This window comes from Tachypleus tridentatus, chromosome 13, assembly GCF_004210375.1.
Source record: "Tachypleus tridentatus isolate NWPU-2018 chromosome 13, ASM421037v1, whole genome shotgun sequence".
NCBI lineage: Eukaryota > Metazoa > Arthropoda > Merostomata > Xiphosura > Limulidae > Tachypleus > Tachypleus tridentatus.
This window is the reverse complement of record NC_134837.1, coordinates 151,948,519-151,965,583: the sequence shown is the minus strand read 5'-3', so window position 1 is coordinate 151,965,583 and position 17,065 is coordinate 151,948,519. Positions and strand designations below refer to the sequence as shown.

The following is a 17,065-nucleotide window of genomic DNA, read 5'->3' as shown; positions in this document are numbered from 1 at the left end:
TTTTTCTTCTTAAAATTAAGATATAACATCCCTTGAGACTCATAAAAAATACAAAAGTTACGTTTGAAAGTATTAACTCTGTAACAAAAATTGATTATTATTTTATCCTTAACAGATGGCGCTAAAGAAATAGCAAGTCAACTGCATTTTAAGGATTCCATCTGGTAAATACATGAAAATGGTATTTTGGATATTAGTTACAGCAAAGGCAAATTAAGCGATAGTTGTTGAAAATAGTTTAGCAACATAAGGAAACATATGAACTGTCGCAGTAAGTACTTAAACCATTTAATACAATTACAACAGATGAGAACATCTTAAGCGTTCTATATTTGTAAACTTTGGACATATTCATATGCAACGAAAAACGTATTATAAAAGAAAAACTGACACGGCAGTACGTATTAATCAACAGGTGAGTGCCTCTACGATTTTAAATAAAATATCAAACACAAAGAACACTGGTTATATAAATTTAAACAAACATATGACTAAAGTATTACAGATTATTTTTAATGTTTATCAACATAGTACGGATATTTATTATAAAGTGAGGAAATAAGTGTGACAAAATAAAGATATATAGAAAAAATTTAAATTTTCTGCAGAAACTTAACGTGATTATTCACGTCCATTTATAAAATTGTAACAGAAAAGCCTTTAATTACAATTATTATGAAATTTTCAAATATCTTATGAGTTTGTCAGAATGAACAGCAATATTGTACACATTGTTTATACTAATATACAAATATTACAGCCAATGTACTTTATATTAACATCGTTTATGCAGTGACTACCTGTAACTGGATTATCCAATTTTGTTGATTTTTCAACAACCAAGACAAAAATAATTTTAAATCAATATAACTTTTTTATAGGATGGTGCAGCCTAGTTGGACTAATTAGTCCTTTATTATCCCTAAACATTATATGTACAAATAAAGCGTACTATTAATATCATTCGTTTTAAGGGTTAGTTTCTTAATGTTTGTTAAATACTACTACATTTCTATCAGGTATTTACCACAAATAAAGTTAAACTAAGTAATAATATCTGGTTCTCGAAACTAAACTGTGCAAGTTCTAATGTGACCACCACTTAACTGACGCTCAACTGTTACCAGTAATAACCGCGAGCGGGTGAGGGGATTGTGTCGTAAACTCTTCTGCTGACCTTGTTCAATCTTTTTTCATGTTTTATTTTTCAAACATACGCAAGTTGAACGACGGTAGCACTTTAATGATTGGTGGAAAATTACACAAGAAAACGAAATTGTGCATATAAGACGCCTAGTAAACGATGATAAACCCAGAAATTATTAAGCTAAACACAATTACTACCTTTAAGAAATAATACAAATGAATTAAGTTACTGAAAAACACACCAGGTCAAACCCAACTACTGAAAACTGACAGTGATACTTCAAGAAGCAGGAAAAACTAACAGTATTCAGAAAGGTAATAAGAAATGCAACAGTTTAACATTGGAATTAAGATATTATTTGTAGAAGATGAGAACACTTAAAGTCAACGAACTCGCAGAAAACCTTGAAAAAAATTAGATCCAAGACTACGTGAAGAGACTACCACAACGAGTAGAACCAAGAATATAATAGTCGTGTAGTGTATTACTTATTAAACACGTACAAATGAATGGCTTTATCGAAGTTTCTCAGCTGTCACCCACCATTGGTTTCCTGTAACCCACAGTGGCAACTAACTGATCCATTTCCTCCACCCTTCATCTGGGATTTCACTTCCATTGCCTGACATTGTTGATTAGAAGCAGAATTGTTCACAAGGCCACATGGTATTTGTAAGCGCATGCGCACCAAACTAACGACAACGTACCATTCGACCTTGTGCATAAAAAACATTGGAAAACTTTATTTGTCGTACTGGGAAGGAAAGGTTAGGCCAGGGGTATTAAATATTTGAACAGTTTTACATATTTTGTGCAAAATATTGAATAGTTAGTATCATAAATTTTGTAAGTCTCATGTGAAGTACAGAACTGCTTGCAAACCTTGATTTGAAGCGGCGATCGATCGTACTATGGATAAAGTGAACAAAACATGAAACGATTAACGCTGACCATTATTCTTTATCATCTGCGTCAACCACTTTTGAAGAAAAAAAAACAAATATATAATTCTGAAGTGCCTTTTCTTAATTAAAAGTGGGTGTACACGAATGCAACAGTATTTTTATGGGATTGTTTGTTTTTCTGAATTTCGTGCAAAACTACACGTAGGCTATCTCCGCCAGCCATCCTTAATTTAGCAGTGTAAGACTAGAGGGAAAGCAACTAGTCATCACTACCCACATCCAACTCTTGGGCTATTCTTTTACCAACGAGTAGTAGGATTGACCGTCACATTGTAACGCCACCACGTCGGAAAGGGCATGTTTGTTGTGACGGGGATTCAAACTCGCGAACCTCAGATTACAAGTCGAAAGCTTTACCTATCTGGCCATGCCGGGCCTAATAGTCCTGAATCGTATTAATAAAAAATATACTTATAAGCTTTCGATAACACGAGTGTGTGTGTATGTTTTCTTTTAGTAGAGTTTGTGTTCTCTCGACTCATTAATAAATGATATGTCATACATTTTGTACAGCACGAGAAATGAGCAAATCAGTGAAACAGTGGTAACGGTTAAAGTGAAGTTAAGCTCATCAGTGGACGTTAATATTTGTGTTATCGAAATACTATATAATGGGCTATCTGATCCCTGTCAATCGCGTGGAATCAAATCCTGGATTTTGGTGCTGGTCACTATTCTTACTGCTTATCCATCGGAGGGCGTTATTTAAGTTAATGGAAAAATTTGCAGCATAAAAAATAAAACGTTTTTGTTATTAATAAGTGGGCTGTACTTTGCATTCGTTTTACTAAATATAACAAAAACAAATGATTACCAGCTGATTCCTGCTCTATTTTGAATTTCAGCAATTCAGAAAAATGACGTAGTTTTGTTTTACTGTAAATAGGTGTCAAGCAATGGTTTTGTTCGTTGTTTTTTTAAGATAAACACAGAGTTATATAATGGGCTGTCTGTTGTCTGCCTACCACGGGTATCAAAAACCGGTTTCTAGAATTATAAGTTCACGGACATAGATAGCACTATGCCACTAGGAAACTTGGCAATAGCACTGTCATATTGTAATTTGGCTTAGAAATTCGAACAAAGCCATACGAAGAATATCTGCGTTAGTTTTGGTTTGGTTTGTTCATAATTTCGTGCAAAACTACACGAGGGATATCTGCGTTAGCCATCCATAATTTAGCAGTGTAAGACTAGAGGGAAGGCAGCTAGTCATCACCACCCACTGCCAACTCTTGGACTACGCTTTTACCAAAGAATAATGGGATTGGCGGCACATTATAACGACCCCACAGCTGAAAGGGCGAGCATGTTTGGTGTGACGGGGATTCGAACCCGCGATCCCCAGATTACGAGTCAAGTGCCTTAACAACCTGCCATGCCGGGTCTACCTGTGCTAGTTATTTTAAAATTAGTATTGCGAGTCTAGAGATAAGACAGCTAGCTAGCCATCACCACCCACCGTCAACTCTATGACTGTTTTTTTACCAACAAATAATGAAAATGACCGTAGCATTGTAATGTCCCCACGGCTGAAAGAGCATGTCTGGTGGGACGGAAATTCGAACATACGAGTGAGAGTCAAGCGCCCTAGACACCTAGCTATTCCAGTCCCACTGTTATGTTTAACCTATTGATTCGTTAAGTATTACAAAATTATGTGTGGGTTTTTTTTCGTCCTGGTGAATCTGTGGGAATTGTGATGGCTTATGACGCTCAAAATCGGTTTTAATTATTATTTTAGTTTTTCCGTTTAGTTACGTTTTATAACTCAGCTGTTAGTTTTTAAAACTTATTTCTACTCCAATGCCATCAGAACGTCATGAAATGCTCAGGAGTTACCGAGGTTGCTTTCGCTATTAAAAAAAAAATGATAATAATAGCAGGTGAACCTTTTGATTGGACCTGGGTCACAGCGCATAAATGTATAGGCCGCCAGAGGGTTCTACGTGAAATCTGGCGCATTCAAGGCCATTTTGGGGAACTGAATATATTCAAATTATTTACTGTTGGTTTTATCAGTAAATGCCGTAATTTTGCTACCTAACACGATTCACTAATAAAAATTACAGACTGATTAACAAAACATGGTTATTTCCTGAAATATCGATGCAATACTTGCAAAGACCAGTTTCCATTTCAGTAGTGTGTCTCAACTGTCTGTCCGTGAGATTTATCATACAAACACTGTTTCATTGTCACAGCTTAAGGAGATGCAATGGTTAACATTCTGTAGCACTAAAGCTCCCCTCGGGTGATTCGTCGAAAGGTTCTATAATTACTGACAAGAAGCGGCAGAGAAGTGTATTGATTCCGTTGTGGTATGCCAAAATAAATTGAAAAAAAAAAATCAATACAGGTGGTCCGCAAATAAATTACTTTGAAAACCAGTGTAACAGGGCAAATTATTTGATAATCATTTACAAAATTATTATAAATGATTACTACTTTTGAAACGCAAGTATAGAATATTAAGTTTGTCCACGCATAGGCTTCTTTCTGTTTATGCGTAGAAAACTGATGAACACTGGAACAACTACGCATTGTAACAACCATTTTTTCAGCAGATTTTGGCAACTGAAAGGATAGATTTTTGTTCAATTTAGGCTCCATATAAATTAGTTTAAACATAAAATAACGACCAATGCAAAAAAATTATTCCACGCAATGCTAAACAAAGAAACGAAAGCAAAAGCGCACACTGTTAGAGCCGATGGCGAAAGATTTAAAGCTTACCTCTTTGTTGATCCTTTTCAATCATCCACCATTGCACTTTAAGGAATTCCTTCAGCTTCAAAAGACGATTTGCGATTCGTCAATTATCCATCAATCATCAAGTTAACAACATCTTCACATATCGATTTCGGTTTAGTGTAAACATCAAGGTAGAGAAGATAATCTCATACTGAACCTACTATATATATGTGTGTAAAAATCAAGGTAGAGAATATAATCTCATACTGAACCTACTATATATATGTGTGTAAACATCAAGGTAGAGAAGATAATCTCATACTGAACCTACTATATATATATGTGTAAATATCAAGGTAGAGAAGATAATCTCATACTGAACCTACTATATTTTGTCTCCGGCCCCACCTACCTCCCCCCCAACACCTTTCTCATCGGATTTGAAAGATCTGAGTTAATGAATAATTTGACAATAGAAATGATGACCAATTTTCATCCCTGTATGAAAACAAAAGATTAAATCTTCACATAATAAATTATTTCTCTTAGGGGTAGTCCACGCAACTTATATCGTAAAAAAGATTAGCACAAAAAATTTATCGCGTAAGTGATATTGGAGCTGAAATTTATACAGGAAATCAAATCATCACCCAGTAAAATGTCACGGACGTAGAAATACGTTTTCGCACGAGATACACCGGTATTTTATAGATGTGGCTTTAAATGTACTTGAGACAACATAAACATTAATTTACAACACTTTTCATGAAACTCACACAGCTAAAACTAGCTTTTCAGTGTTGGGTATGATCTATGTGTTGGTTTGATGTTCAGCATAAGGCTACACGAGGGCTCATCTGTGATCTGCTCGCAGTGAGTATCGAAACTAGATTTCTACCATAAAAAGCCCTCGGATTTGCCTATGAGCCAGCTAAGGGGCATTGGGTTAAAACTTTCGTCGTTATACAACATGTAGATGTTTCTTTGTGGTAAAGCTTCAAAGGACTGTCTGCCACCATGTATAATTTTGAATAAGTGATCACAAAGAAGTTAACCGGCCGACAGCATTCACCGCCGACTGACCCCTGGCTACTCTTTGCCAACGAATAGTGCGACTTATTGTCACATTATAACACCCTCACAGCTGAAAGGGCATCTTCGTCACTTGTTTCGATTCCGCGACTCGCAAATTAAGGGTCGATCACTTCATGCATTAAGCCATAACAGGTCCATATATCTTCTAACACAAAAATTTTCTTTTTAAAGGTTTACGTCGAAAACCTACTTCCTCACCCTTACAGAACATAAGAATAAAAGTAATATTGTTGTTACACCTTCAAGTATATACATAAATAGGTTTTATAAATAAATGAAACATTCTACAAATAAGATAATTTCGTTTTATAAACAAATACTTTATTCATTTTTTATATTTCAAATTTTAATACGCAGTAAGTCCTATCAGAATGTCACAAAAAATACAATATTTCATTGGTTGGATAGGATTACAGTAAAACACTGAACCAGCAAATAATAAAAGGAAAAATGAAAAACGCCTAGATTCGTTAACTTCAAAATAAGGAGCTATTACAAAAGAAACAAAACTGTAGTAGCATAATTTAAACGGCCATTGACCATGTGGAAAACACATGCCACGCTTTTTCAGTGTTACGATTTCGCGTTTAGTACAAAATGTTATACTGGCAAGTCACAGCCTGACTTAGGTTTCGTTACCTCTTCTCGGCGCCCAAAATAATACAATAACTGATAAGTGAAAAAAAAAAAAGTTTAATGTTTGTATACTTATAATACAAATAACTTCTGATCAAAGCTAGCTACCGATGTAGAACAGTTCGCAATAATCAACCTATTATTTAAAACATTCATTAGTTGTGTAATATCCCGGTTCTTTCTTAAATTTTACTAAATATTTCACTTTACTGCTGGTCGATTAAAAAAAGGCATATTAAATAACTGATTTTTTTTTATTTAAATAAATTACTGGTCCCTGCAGAGTTTTCTTCTCTATGATTTGAATAAACAACTGGTATAGTCGTGTAATGAATACACAGAGTCCTGTTTTATTTAGTAACTCTCCAGAGGTTGGACGAATGGTTTGTTTTGAATTTCGCGCAAAACTACACAAGGGCCTTCTGCACTAGCCGTCCCTGATTTAGCAGTGTAAGACTAGAGGGAAGGCAGCTAGTCATCACGACCTACCGCCAACTCTTGGACTACTCTTTTACCAAAAAATAGTGGGATTAATCGTAACATTATAACATCCCACGGCTGAAATGGCAAGCATGTTTGGTGTGACAGGGATTAGAACCCGCAACCATCAGATTACGAGTCGAGTGCCTTAACCACCTGGCCATGCCGGGTCTTGGACGGATGGTAAAACCCAGAAAATGGTATTAAATTTCATGCTATTTTTATTATGTTCAGTAGTGAAAGAAATATAGCGAGTAATAAACAATAACAAAATCAACCTCTTCTAACGTATTTAGTTCGTTCATACTTTAAAATGTCAGCAGCTGCTATCCAGACAAACTCCGATGTTGAAGTTTGTAGTTGTTTTTCATACCGTGATGGATCCAGTGCATGGCACACGATGAACGTACATGTGATAATGCACATGTACGGAATTTGTCAGCTGCAACTGATGTAGTCAGGATCTACCAGATGGGAAACAAAAACACTTTTAATACAGGAAAGGGTTGGTGCCTGCTTCCATTCATGTTTCCCTGAGTAGGTGACGTCATCTATGCAGGCTGTCCACGCATGATGTGCACCAGCCACTAACGATATAAGGCCCTCTAACGAGTGCGATTCTACCTAATTTAAACGAACCCAGCAACTCGAAAAAAAGCCATCAGTGTATTCAATCCGACCGTTACTATAGAAACACACCAGCAGATGTACAGTATTGTTAGTACGATTTCATAAATGTAATGACCTGAGTAAAAGTACATACACAGTTTATGTGACAGTGAAGACTTAAAGAGCAAAAAAATACTTCTATAAATAACTAAATTATCAAGTTTCATAGTTAATTGATAATTTGGAATTTATACAAAACTATGGCAATACAATATTGTGTTTGGTCGGTATTTTTGCCCAAAAGCGATTTTAATCACTTACTTGTGTTTTCTATGTTTATCACGTTGGAACTGCATTTGTTCCTTACTTGTGCCACATATTAGTAAAATTCAGAAACAATGTAGTTCACATTCCTCGTGATACGCCTTTTCCTACCCCTAGTGGCTCACCAGGAAATCTGAGGACTTATAACGCAAATGAAAAAAAAAAAAAAGTTTCGATAATTGCAGAGGACACAACACAAACAGACTGTTTAATGTGCATCTTTGTGCTTAAGAAACAAACAAATCCTCACATAAAAAGTTCTAATAACAAAGTAGTTCAAAATATATATTTAAAAAAATAAAAAGGTTTTACCGAAACAGAAATCAAACAAGCAGCTCTAAATCATCGTAATACGATAAATATTTGCCACGTTTCTTGAAGCTACATAATTTCAAACCCTGACCGGATTCACGTATAAAATCTTGATATTCTTCTAACGCACATATTTTAGCCGTTAAGAGTTCTCTAGTGTTTCAATTCTTCAATCTCGTCACGTATTTTTATAACACATTAAAAGTAAACCAACACCAGTTTTAAAAAAAATCAAACAGGTGAACAAAATATTAAATAATAAGAATAAAGGTGACGCTAACAAGTTCTACGATTATTACTAAGCCTGACCGAGTTTTTGGATTTCTCATCTTGTCGTAGAAACGTTAATAGAACCAAAGGGCAATGTTTCTCAAATATCGTGAATGTTTCAGATTGGTGTACTATCAACAGTTATCTTTATAAAGCTATTTCTTTATAAAGAAATGTAAAGGTATAAATAGGTTTTGGTTTGTTTGGAATTTCACGCAAAGCTACACGAGGGCTATCTGCGCTGTGTAAATAGGTCAAAATCATAACATTAAAAAAAAGATATTAAAAAGTCGTAACCAATTATTTAAGAAAGTGCAATAAAACAAATCTGCGTAGACCAAACGTGGCCTAGTGATTAGTGTTTCAGTGTTGGTCTCCTGTTGTTATAAAATCACTTAGAGTTTATAGGGTCTTTGGTGCATTCCAAGAGTGTCAGTCAAATCTCATTATTCGATCAGAGTAGTCCTAAAATTTGTAGTTGTTCCTTTTGACTACCTGCCTTCTATTAGTTCAAAACTAAGTAGGCCCGGCATGGCCAAGCGTGTTAAGGCGTGCGACTCGTAATCTGAGGGTAGCGGGTTCGCATCCCCGTCGCACTAAACATGCTCGCCCTTTCAGCCGTGGAGGCGTTATACAGTGACGGCCAATCCCACTATTCGTTGGTAAAAGAGTAGTAAAAGAGTTGGCGGTGGGTGGCGATGACTAGCTACCTTCCCTCTAGTCTTACACTGCTAAATTAGGGATGGCTAGCACAGATAGCCCTCGAGTAGCTTTGTGCGAAATTCAAAACAATCAATCAATCAAACTAAGTACGAGTATATGCACATAACCCTTTGTGTAGTTTTGCGTAACTATCTAAAACAAACAATTGCATTATTCAGATTGAAAGCACATAATTATGGAAAATGATCACGAACGTTAAATATTTTCACAAAAAAGTAATTAAGCCTACTTTGATGATAAAAAAATGTACAGTGTATTTGTTCCGTCGCTATTTATTTTAAACAATAATTTATCAAGATGGATTGGGGAGAAAGACGCTAAGTCCCTTACCGTGGCATTGGCATTAGAACAATGAAAGATTACCGTAGTTAATTTGATTTAAAACAAACTTTCCTTACTCTAAAATATTCACGATACCTGCTTTAACCAATAGGTCGTTATTTGTATTATATGTGTAAACAATGTTAAATCAATAATGATGGAAAAATTGGTCATACTAGGAGATTTAATAAAGAATACGGTGTTTGAAATAATACTGGTTTGGTACTAACGTCTTGTAACAAATATAATTAATCATAATCACGCATCGCCAGCTTATAAAAGGCTTTCACACCATAACTATTTATGTGGTAACAAATACCTTTATAAACAAGTGTATCTTTAAATTAAAAACAAACAAATGGAAAAGTGTTCGAAATTATTGAAATAGAGCTTATCCTATAGTAATAATAAACGTATTACAGTAATAATTTTGCCATCAATCAACCCTCATAGACTGTGTCCCTGTAAAAGGTAATTCACCTTATATGCACAGTACCATTTCTGTCACCTATAGTCGCCTATACTGTGTGCCCGTATAAAATGTACTTCATCTGATATACCCAATTACTATTACAGTAATCATTCTGTCACCTACAACCCTCATATATTTCTCTGGAGAGGAATTATTTTTAACAATGTGACTTGTACTATTCAAACTGTTTTCAAGAAAATAACTGTTTTGACTATGAATAATCGTACAGATTTTTTATTATCTCGTTGTTCATTTAACAATATACGTAAAAGGATAGCTGCAAGTACAAACCAGGTTAGCTCACAACAGGTATATGAGATAAAATTAAAGAAAAGCATCACAAATTTATGAAATATAAATTGACTGGCGTCACAGAACATTTATAAAATTATCAAAGATCAAGAAAGTTGATCAAACAGGAAATTAGAACTTCCAAAAGAATGTACGAAAAAAATTTGGCTAAAAACATAAAAATTAACAGTGAGAATTTTTTAAAAATTACACTCGGGGTAAACAAAATGTTAGGATGGGTTAGGGCCCTTGAGGGATGACAAAAAAAAAAAAGGCTTCTATCTGATGATTATCAAATGATTAGGTTAACAAATTCTGCTTTTTCTTCAGTCTTTACTAATGAAGACTTAAGCAAAATTTCTCATTTTAAGCAATTGATAAACAATAACAAAGTTGAAAAAAACAATTGCATTACACCCTTGTGCAAATTAATTGGAACAAATGGTCATTTTACAATATTTTCAGCATGGCGGCCAGTGTAGGCTCGCTGGACCCGCTGATTTCCTTTAATAGTCATTTTTTTCATATAGACGGTGTCATTAGCTGTGTTTTGCAGTACGGTCGATCTATTTTTGGATATGACGAAATTTTGAGGAATATTACGTCATTCGAAATTAGGTTAGAAGGACTAGGAGACCAGTCAAAAAACAACTTCTTACCAACTCAATGAAGAAAAAACGGTATCAGTTGGGTCTGAAATACAAGAACTGGACGCAAAAACAATGGAGGAAGGTGTAATTCAATGACAATACTAATTTCTTCGCACAGGGTCAAAGAAGTCTGCATGTTCGCAGATCTCCAGGTGAGAAACTTCGAGAATCTCACATCAATCAGTTCGTAAAACATCCCTTGAAGACGATGTTTTGGGGCTTTTTCAGCTACTATGGCGTCGGAGGCTTACATATCGTAGAGGGTATGATGCGAGGACCACAGTACATCGAAGTTTTGCAGAGAAGAGTCGTTCCAGAATTGAAAAAGAGATTTCCAAATGGATCTGGCATTTTTCATTAAGATCTGGCTCCGTGCCACACATCGAAACTTGTGAAGAATTTTTGTGACTACAACGCGAGTAAAGGTGCTGGACTGGCCTGGAAACTCTCCGGACTTAAATCCTATTGAAAATCTTTGGGTGATTTGTAAAGAAAGACTTCGGGAAAAAGGCTGTACTACGAAAGATAAGCTAATTAAGGCCATAATTGAGGTGTGGTACCGCGATCCAAAAATTAGTAAAGATTGCAGTCAACTCGTGGACTCGATGCCAAAGCGGATTAATTATCTTCTGAAAAATAAAGGCGGTCATATCATGTATTAATTTTTGAGTAATTTTTGGATTATCATAAATAAAACGCAAAAAATTGAAAAAATCGTAATTTTCCGTCTTGTTTCAATTAATTTGCACAAGGATGTATTCTAAGCTTATTAAAAACAAACTGGGAAGTTTAAAGAATGATAAGACTCCTGGATCAGATAATATTTCCCCATAGGTTTTAAAGGAGTTAGATATGCAGTCTCTTGCTACTATATTTTGTAAGTCTATGAATGGTGGACAAGTACCAACAGATTGAAAATTATCTAATGTCACTCCTTTTTTCAAGGAGGGTGACATAAATTTTCCCAATAAATATAGGCCTATTAGTTTTACATCAGCTCTGAGAAAAGTTTTAGAAAGTCTGTTAAAAGATGTCTTATAAAGTAATCTAACAAAATTTAGAATTTTATTGGATAGTCAATATGGTTTTTATTAAGGAAAAAAATCTTGCTTTACAAATATTTTGACATGCTTTGAAAAGGTTACTGCATACGTAGATTAGGGTAAGGGTGTAAATTTGGTGTATCTGGACTTTCAGAAAGCCTTTGAAAAAGTGCCACATGAAAGGCTTGTAAAGAAACTTATCTCTGTCAGTGTGGGGAATAAGCTGACTAATTGGATAGAAGAGTGTCCTGATGGAAGAAGGCAGAGGGTTGTTACAAATGAAGTTCAGTCAAACTGGATTAATGTTGCAAGCGATGTACCTCAGGGCTCAGTCTAGGACCATTGCTCTTTTTGATTTACATTAATAACATAGATGAATGAATGGTCAACAAATTGCTTAAATTTGCTGATGATATAAAGGTCTTGCGTGTTACTAGCTGTAAAGAGGATGCTGCTGCTTTAAAATAAGATTTAGATCACTTATTGAGTTGGACAAATAAATGACAGATGAGTTTTAATTATGATAAATACCAGATATTTCATGTGGGTTATCATAATTTGAATTATAAGTATAATTTGGATGGGAATAACCTTAACAGAGTGTTACGTATTACAATTTGTAATAGCCTGAGCTTTGAATTTAGAAGTTAATTGAATATCAATATGTATAGAATTTATGATATTTTCAAACAAGATTGATAAACACAGTTTTCTTTCTCAACAGAAATATATTTTAATATAAAAATAAGAATACGATTTATAATAATGGTTATTTCAAATAGTTATTAGAAATAATGATTTATAAACACAAATTTTACAAACAATATTGAGTCTTCTATCTGGTCTAGAACTAAATATTCTATCAATGGTTCATTATGAACGAATTCATTCAGGTACAAGTCATTTGACGAGACGCTAGCCAGCTTCTTCACACGTGACTTTTTTTTTCTGCTGGAGTTATACAATATCATCGCAGAAATATTAATGTCCGAAATTAAGCCATATGTGATGTTCGAAATATATAAACGTCCCTGATCAAATATCTGTAGTTTTCTAATTAATAAACGTTTATCACTATTATAGCTTCCAATGGTTATAGTATACTAGCTGTAACAAAGCAAAAATATTAAACTGTCTTTTGGCGCGTCTATTTATAAACATTTAAGGGGAGGATCTTGAAAGTTCAGTTGGCAACAATTTTCGAAGATACGTCAGCGCTTCTGTAAAACATATATTATTGATTCTTACACTCGAGAATCTTCTACAAATTTAGTGAATAGACGAGAAATTCGCAGTACATAGTTAACAATACAAGTTACATGCATTTCTAAATATATATTTAACTCATACAAACGTCGATATTAAGACAAGTATATAACAGCAGATCCGTTACAAGTGGCATGAAAGAAAAGGATCTTGGTGTAATAGTTGATTAGTCTCTTAAACCACATATTCAGTGTGATATAGTATTTCAGTTTGTATCTACAAAAATATTGAATACAAGACTAAAGAAGTTACAATTTCATTGTATAGGTCACTGGTTAGACCACATTTAGGTTCAATACCTTAGGAAAGATACTGAATTGTTGGAAAAACATTCAGAAAAGAGTTGCCAAAATAATACCTGGAATGGATTAGTTGCCATATGAGGAGACATTGAGATCCTTAAAAATTTTCTCGCTTCAAAAAAGAAGAGTTAGAGGGGATCTGATTGAAGTGTTTAAGATTGTAAAATGAGTTGATAGTGTTGATACATCAACCATTTTTCATACGCAACAGCGATAACTACAGAACTAGTGGACACGAATATAGATTTATACAAGGTAGAAGCGGTATTCAGCTAAGATAATTTTGAGTTTCAAATAGAGAGTTTGGCTTATGGAAAGGGTTACCTTCGGATGTTGTAGAGACAGTAAATTTAAGTGAGTTTAAAAGAAAGCTTGATGGATATATATAAAGGCTGGATTTCTTTTTTAATGAATTTATTTATTTAATAGATTTAGTTTGGTTTAGAGGATGGGGCAATCGAGATGAACCAACAGGTCCCTTGTTGTCCCGAAACACTACGTTATATTTCTTCCCTTAATATACTCATGCCTCTATATGTACATTTTGGTTGTGTATGATAAATTTATGTCGATGAACCTGGACCTAATCGGATTTAGCTCCTATAAAATAACGAATTACTTAGCTTTGGTCTAGTCGCCACCCACTGACTGTCTGTTTGTGACTAAGACACTGCAAATTCATTTGGTTTCGGATCGATAATGATTCTCTAAGGTGGTTTTAAAATTTAGATCTATTCACTGCCTGTACTGTATACATAAACTTGTCATGTATACATTGAGAATCCTTGATGCAAGTGACGTCTTAACACGAGCCGCCAGCTGCCAACCTGCTGGATAAACCACGTGACTGATACCACTGCATTTGGCAAGATGCCCAGCAAACACTTTCAATTTGCACTCAAAAGTGTTACACCGTTCACGTCAACTCTAGGGCGCTATAAACTGTAAAAGTATTAGACAAGAAAATAAATTTCAGATAAAAGTATATGATAATTTGACCTTGTTTACTACTTCAACTGGAAGAACTAGCATCTGGAGTTCTCAATAACAACAAAGAATTACTCTTGCTGTTAGTTTTATATGAGTATAGTTTGGCTTTATGGTTCTCAGCATTAACAGGAAATTTTTTGAAGAAATTTTTTGGCTTGACAATTGGATACACAAATGAAAAGTTAAAACTTCTGATATATTAGATCAGCAGACTACTTTATGTCCGCCGTCAACAATCCTTGCAGTTACAATAAGTACTACGTAAATCGTAAGTCATATAAGAAACCCGAGTACTTTCGACACAGAGTCTTCCTTCTTCAAGGGTCTCTGCCGAAAGAATGTCTGCCTTCCGAAAAGTTTTGAGTTATTCACTTTCTCACTTATACTTTTATTTGCATTGAGTTTGATTGTTTAATTAAAGTATATGTGGTTTCTCAGGATTATATAAATAATCACTAGGTAATCAGCATAGTTTAATTACATGTTGAAAAAAAGGTAGATATTTTACTACAAAATATTGGTTTTACACTTAAATCAGTAATGATTTGAGTACAAAATTATTCCAAAAAATTAATATAATACACGTTTCCATTACTGAAAATGAAATAAAAAAAACACTTTTTTCCTGTTTTCCATAAGCCACAAACTGTTAGTGTACTAATGTATGAATAAAAAAGTATTACCTTCCATAAATTCAAGTATTGATCTTTGTAACTATGCAGGCTTGTTTTACTTTCGAACTAAATTCATGAAAAGAGCTTCTCTGTTATTTGCACATCTGTAGTTTTTAATTTTTTTAAATACTTGGAAAATAGTAATATTAAAATAGTACTCTGATATTAGACATTATATATGACGTTCGCATTTGCCCATCGTAGTCTGTATTCTTAGCTGTGTTATTAAATGAATAAAATAAGGTATCATAGCACATTTGACAACTATACATTTTTTTCTTCTGTTAGTATGTGGTAATCTATGAAGTTCACGAACTAAACCTCGTATAATTCTTTCATATGGTTTCATTCTGTATCTACAAGAAATGTGGGATTATAATTCTGTAACGATTTTCTGCTTCTACCTTTGCTTTTGTATTTTTATAATTATATTTCTATGTCTTTAAGAATCCACTTCTACATTGAAATTCAGTCTTTTGGAAACAAAAGTTCTAAAAACTTTGTCCTTTGTCATCTGTATCAAAGGTAACGATTTTTTTTACTTGTTGCACAAAGCTGCACGAGAGCTACCTGCGCTATCTGTTCCTAGTCTGGAAGCGACATACTTTAGAGAAAAGACAAGTAATCAGCATTACTCACCGCCAACTCTTGTCAGATCGAAAAGTGGGGTTTGACCGTTACTCTTACAATGCATGCACGACAGACCCAAATTGTGAAAAGCTGTTTCTATTTTTCGGTAACTAGTGGTCAGTGATTTTGTAGTAAAATAAGGCTGTCTTTACGCTGAAAATAGTTTTCATTTAAAAAAAAAATAACCTAAGTTAATTTTTCCAAACGTGCTGCTAAGTTCATGTTAAAAATATATTTAGCAAAATAGTGAACAATAACATATATCAGACGATAAGTAACTGAAAAGTAATAGTATTTGAAACAAGATATTTATTTTCTATTTGTTTTCAAGATGATTTCCCAGGAAACGTTAACTTACATAACTTCCGTTGCACGCTAACCGGAAGTTGATAATATGTTATTCACTGAAATGTTCCAGTTCATTATGCAGTATATATATTAATTGTCTTTCGCACTGCGAAACGCCATTGCGTCACGCATGGCAAGCTGAACGTCGTTTGGCATAAAGCAAACTTGACAACCTGAATCATAACTAGGGCCTCACTGAACAAGTTTGATTCGTTGGTAAGATGTGGATCACTAGGGAGTCCTCGCTTTCTGCATCCTTCTACAGGATACCAGAGAGCAGCGAAGAAGTTTGCGTGAAAGTAACTCATAAAACCTATGAATACTAATAAAAGAAACTGTACAATTGTTGCTCATGTATTTATTTCTTTGGTAAATTAACCACTTTACGACAAAATGATGAATAATGTTTAATTAGTTTGTTTTAAATATCAACAATGAATTTATATCGTCACATCGACAGAGATTGTTGTTTATCTATTTGTTAAATTAATAAATTAAGAAAATAAATTAACAACTAGATTAATAACCAGTTTGTCCTTTGAACAATAATGGATAATTAAGTGTGAAGGTGTGTCACTTGTTACCCAAATATTTAAAGCATTTTAGGCTATTAGTGATGACTAAAGGACTATACACATCAAAACTAACTCTTACATACTTGACACGTTACTGTATTAAAAACGCCCACCACGTATTTATTTCAAACAGGAAGTTACAACATTATCATTAATTTAAAAAAGTATCTCAGAACGGCTGATATGGATATTAACGCTTTTATTAATAAGCAGAGAACAACGTTTCAACTTTCCTAAATTATTTTTGT

The 17,065-nt window shown here is 34.1% G+C and overlaps 1 protein-coding gene across 5 annotated transcripts in view; it reads right to left on the bottom strand.

Annotated features, from left to right (window-relative positions):
• The window catches only part of LOC143241044 (zinc finger protein aebp2-like), a 102,609-nt gene that overhangs the window by 12,991 nt on the left and 72,553 nt on the right, over positions 1 to 17,065 (bottom strand). Inside the window, exon 4 of one of the 5 annotated variants that reach the window (XM_076484507.1) lies at positions 6,250 to 8,090. The exons of 3 other annotated variants lie outside the window; for them this stretch is intronic. In XM_076484507.1, coding sequence (XP_076340622.1) covers positions 8,032 to 8,090 — 59 coding nt within the window. In that variant the 3' untranslated portion in view covers positions 6,250 to 8,031. One more of the 5 variants, XM_076484509.1, reaches the window with a different exon arrangement.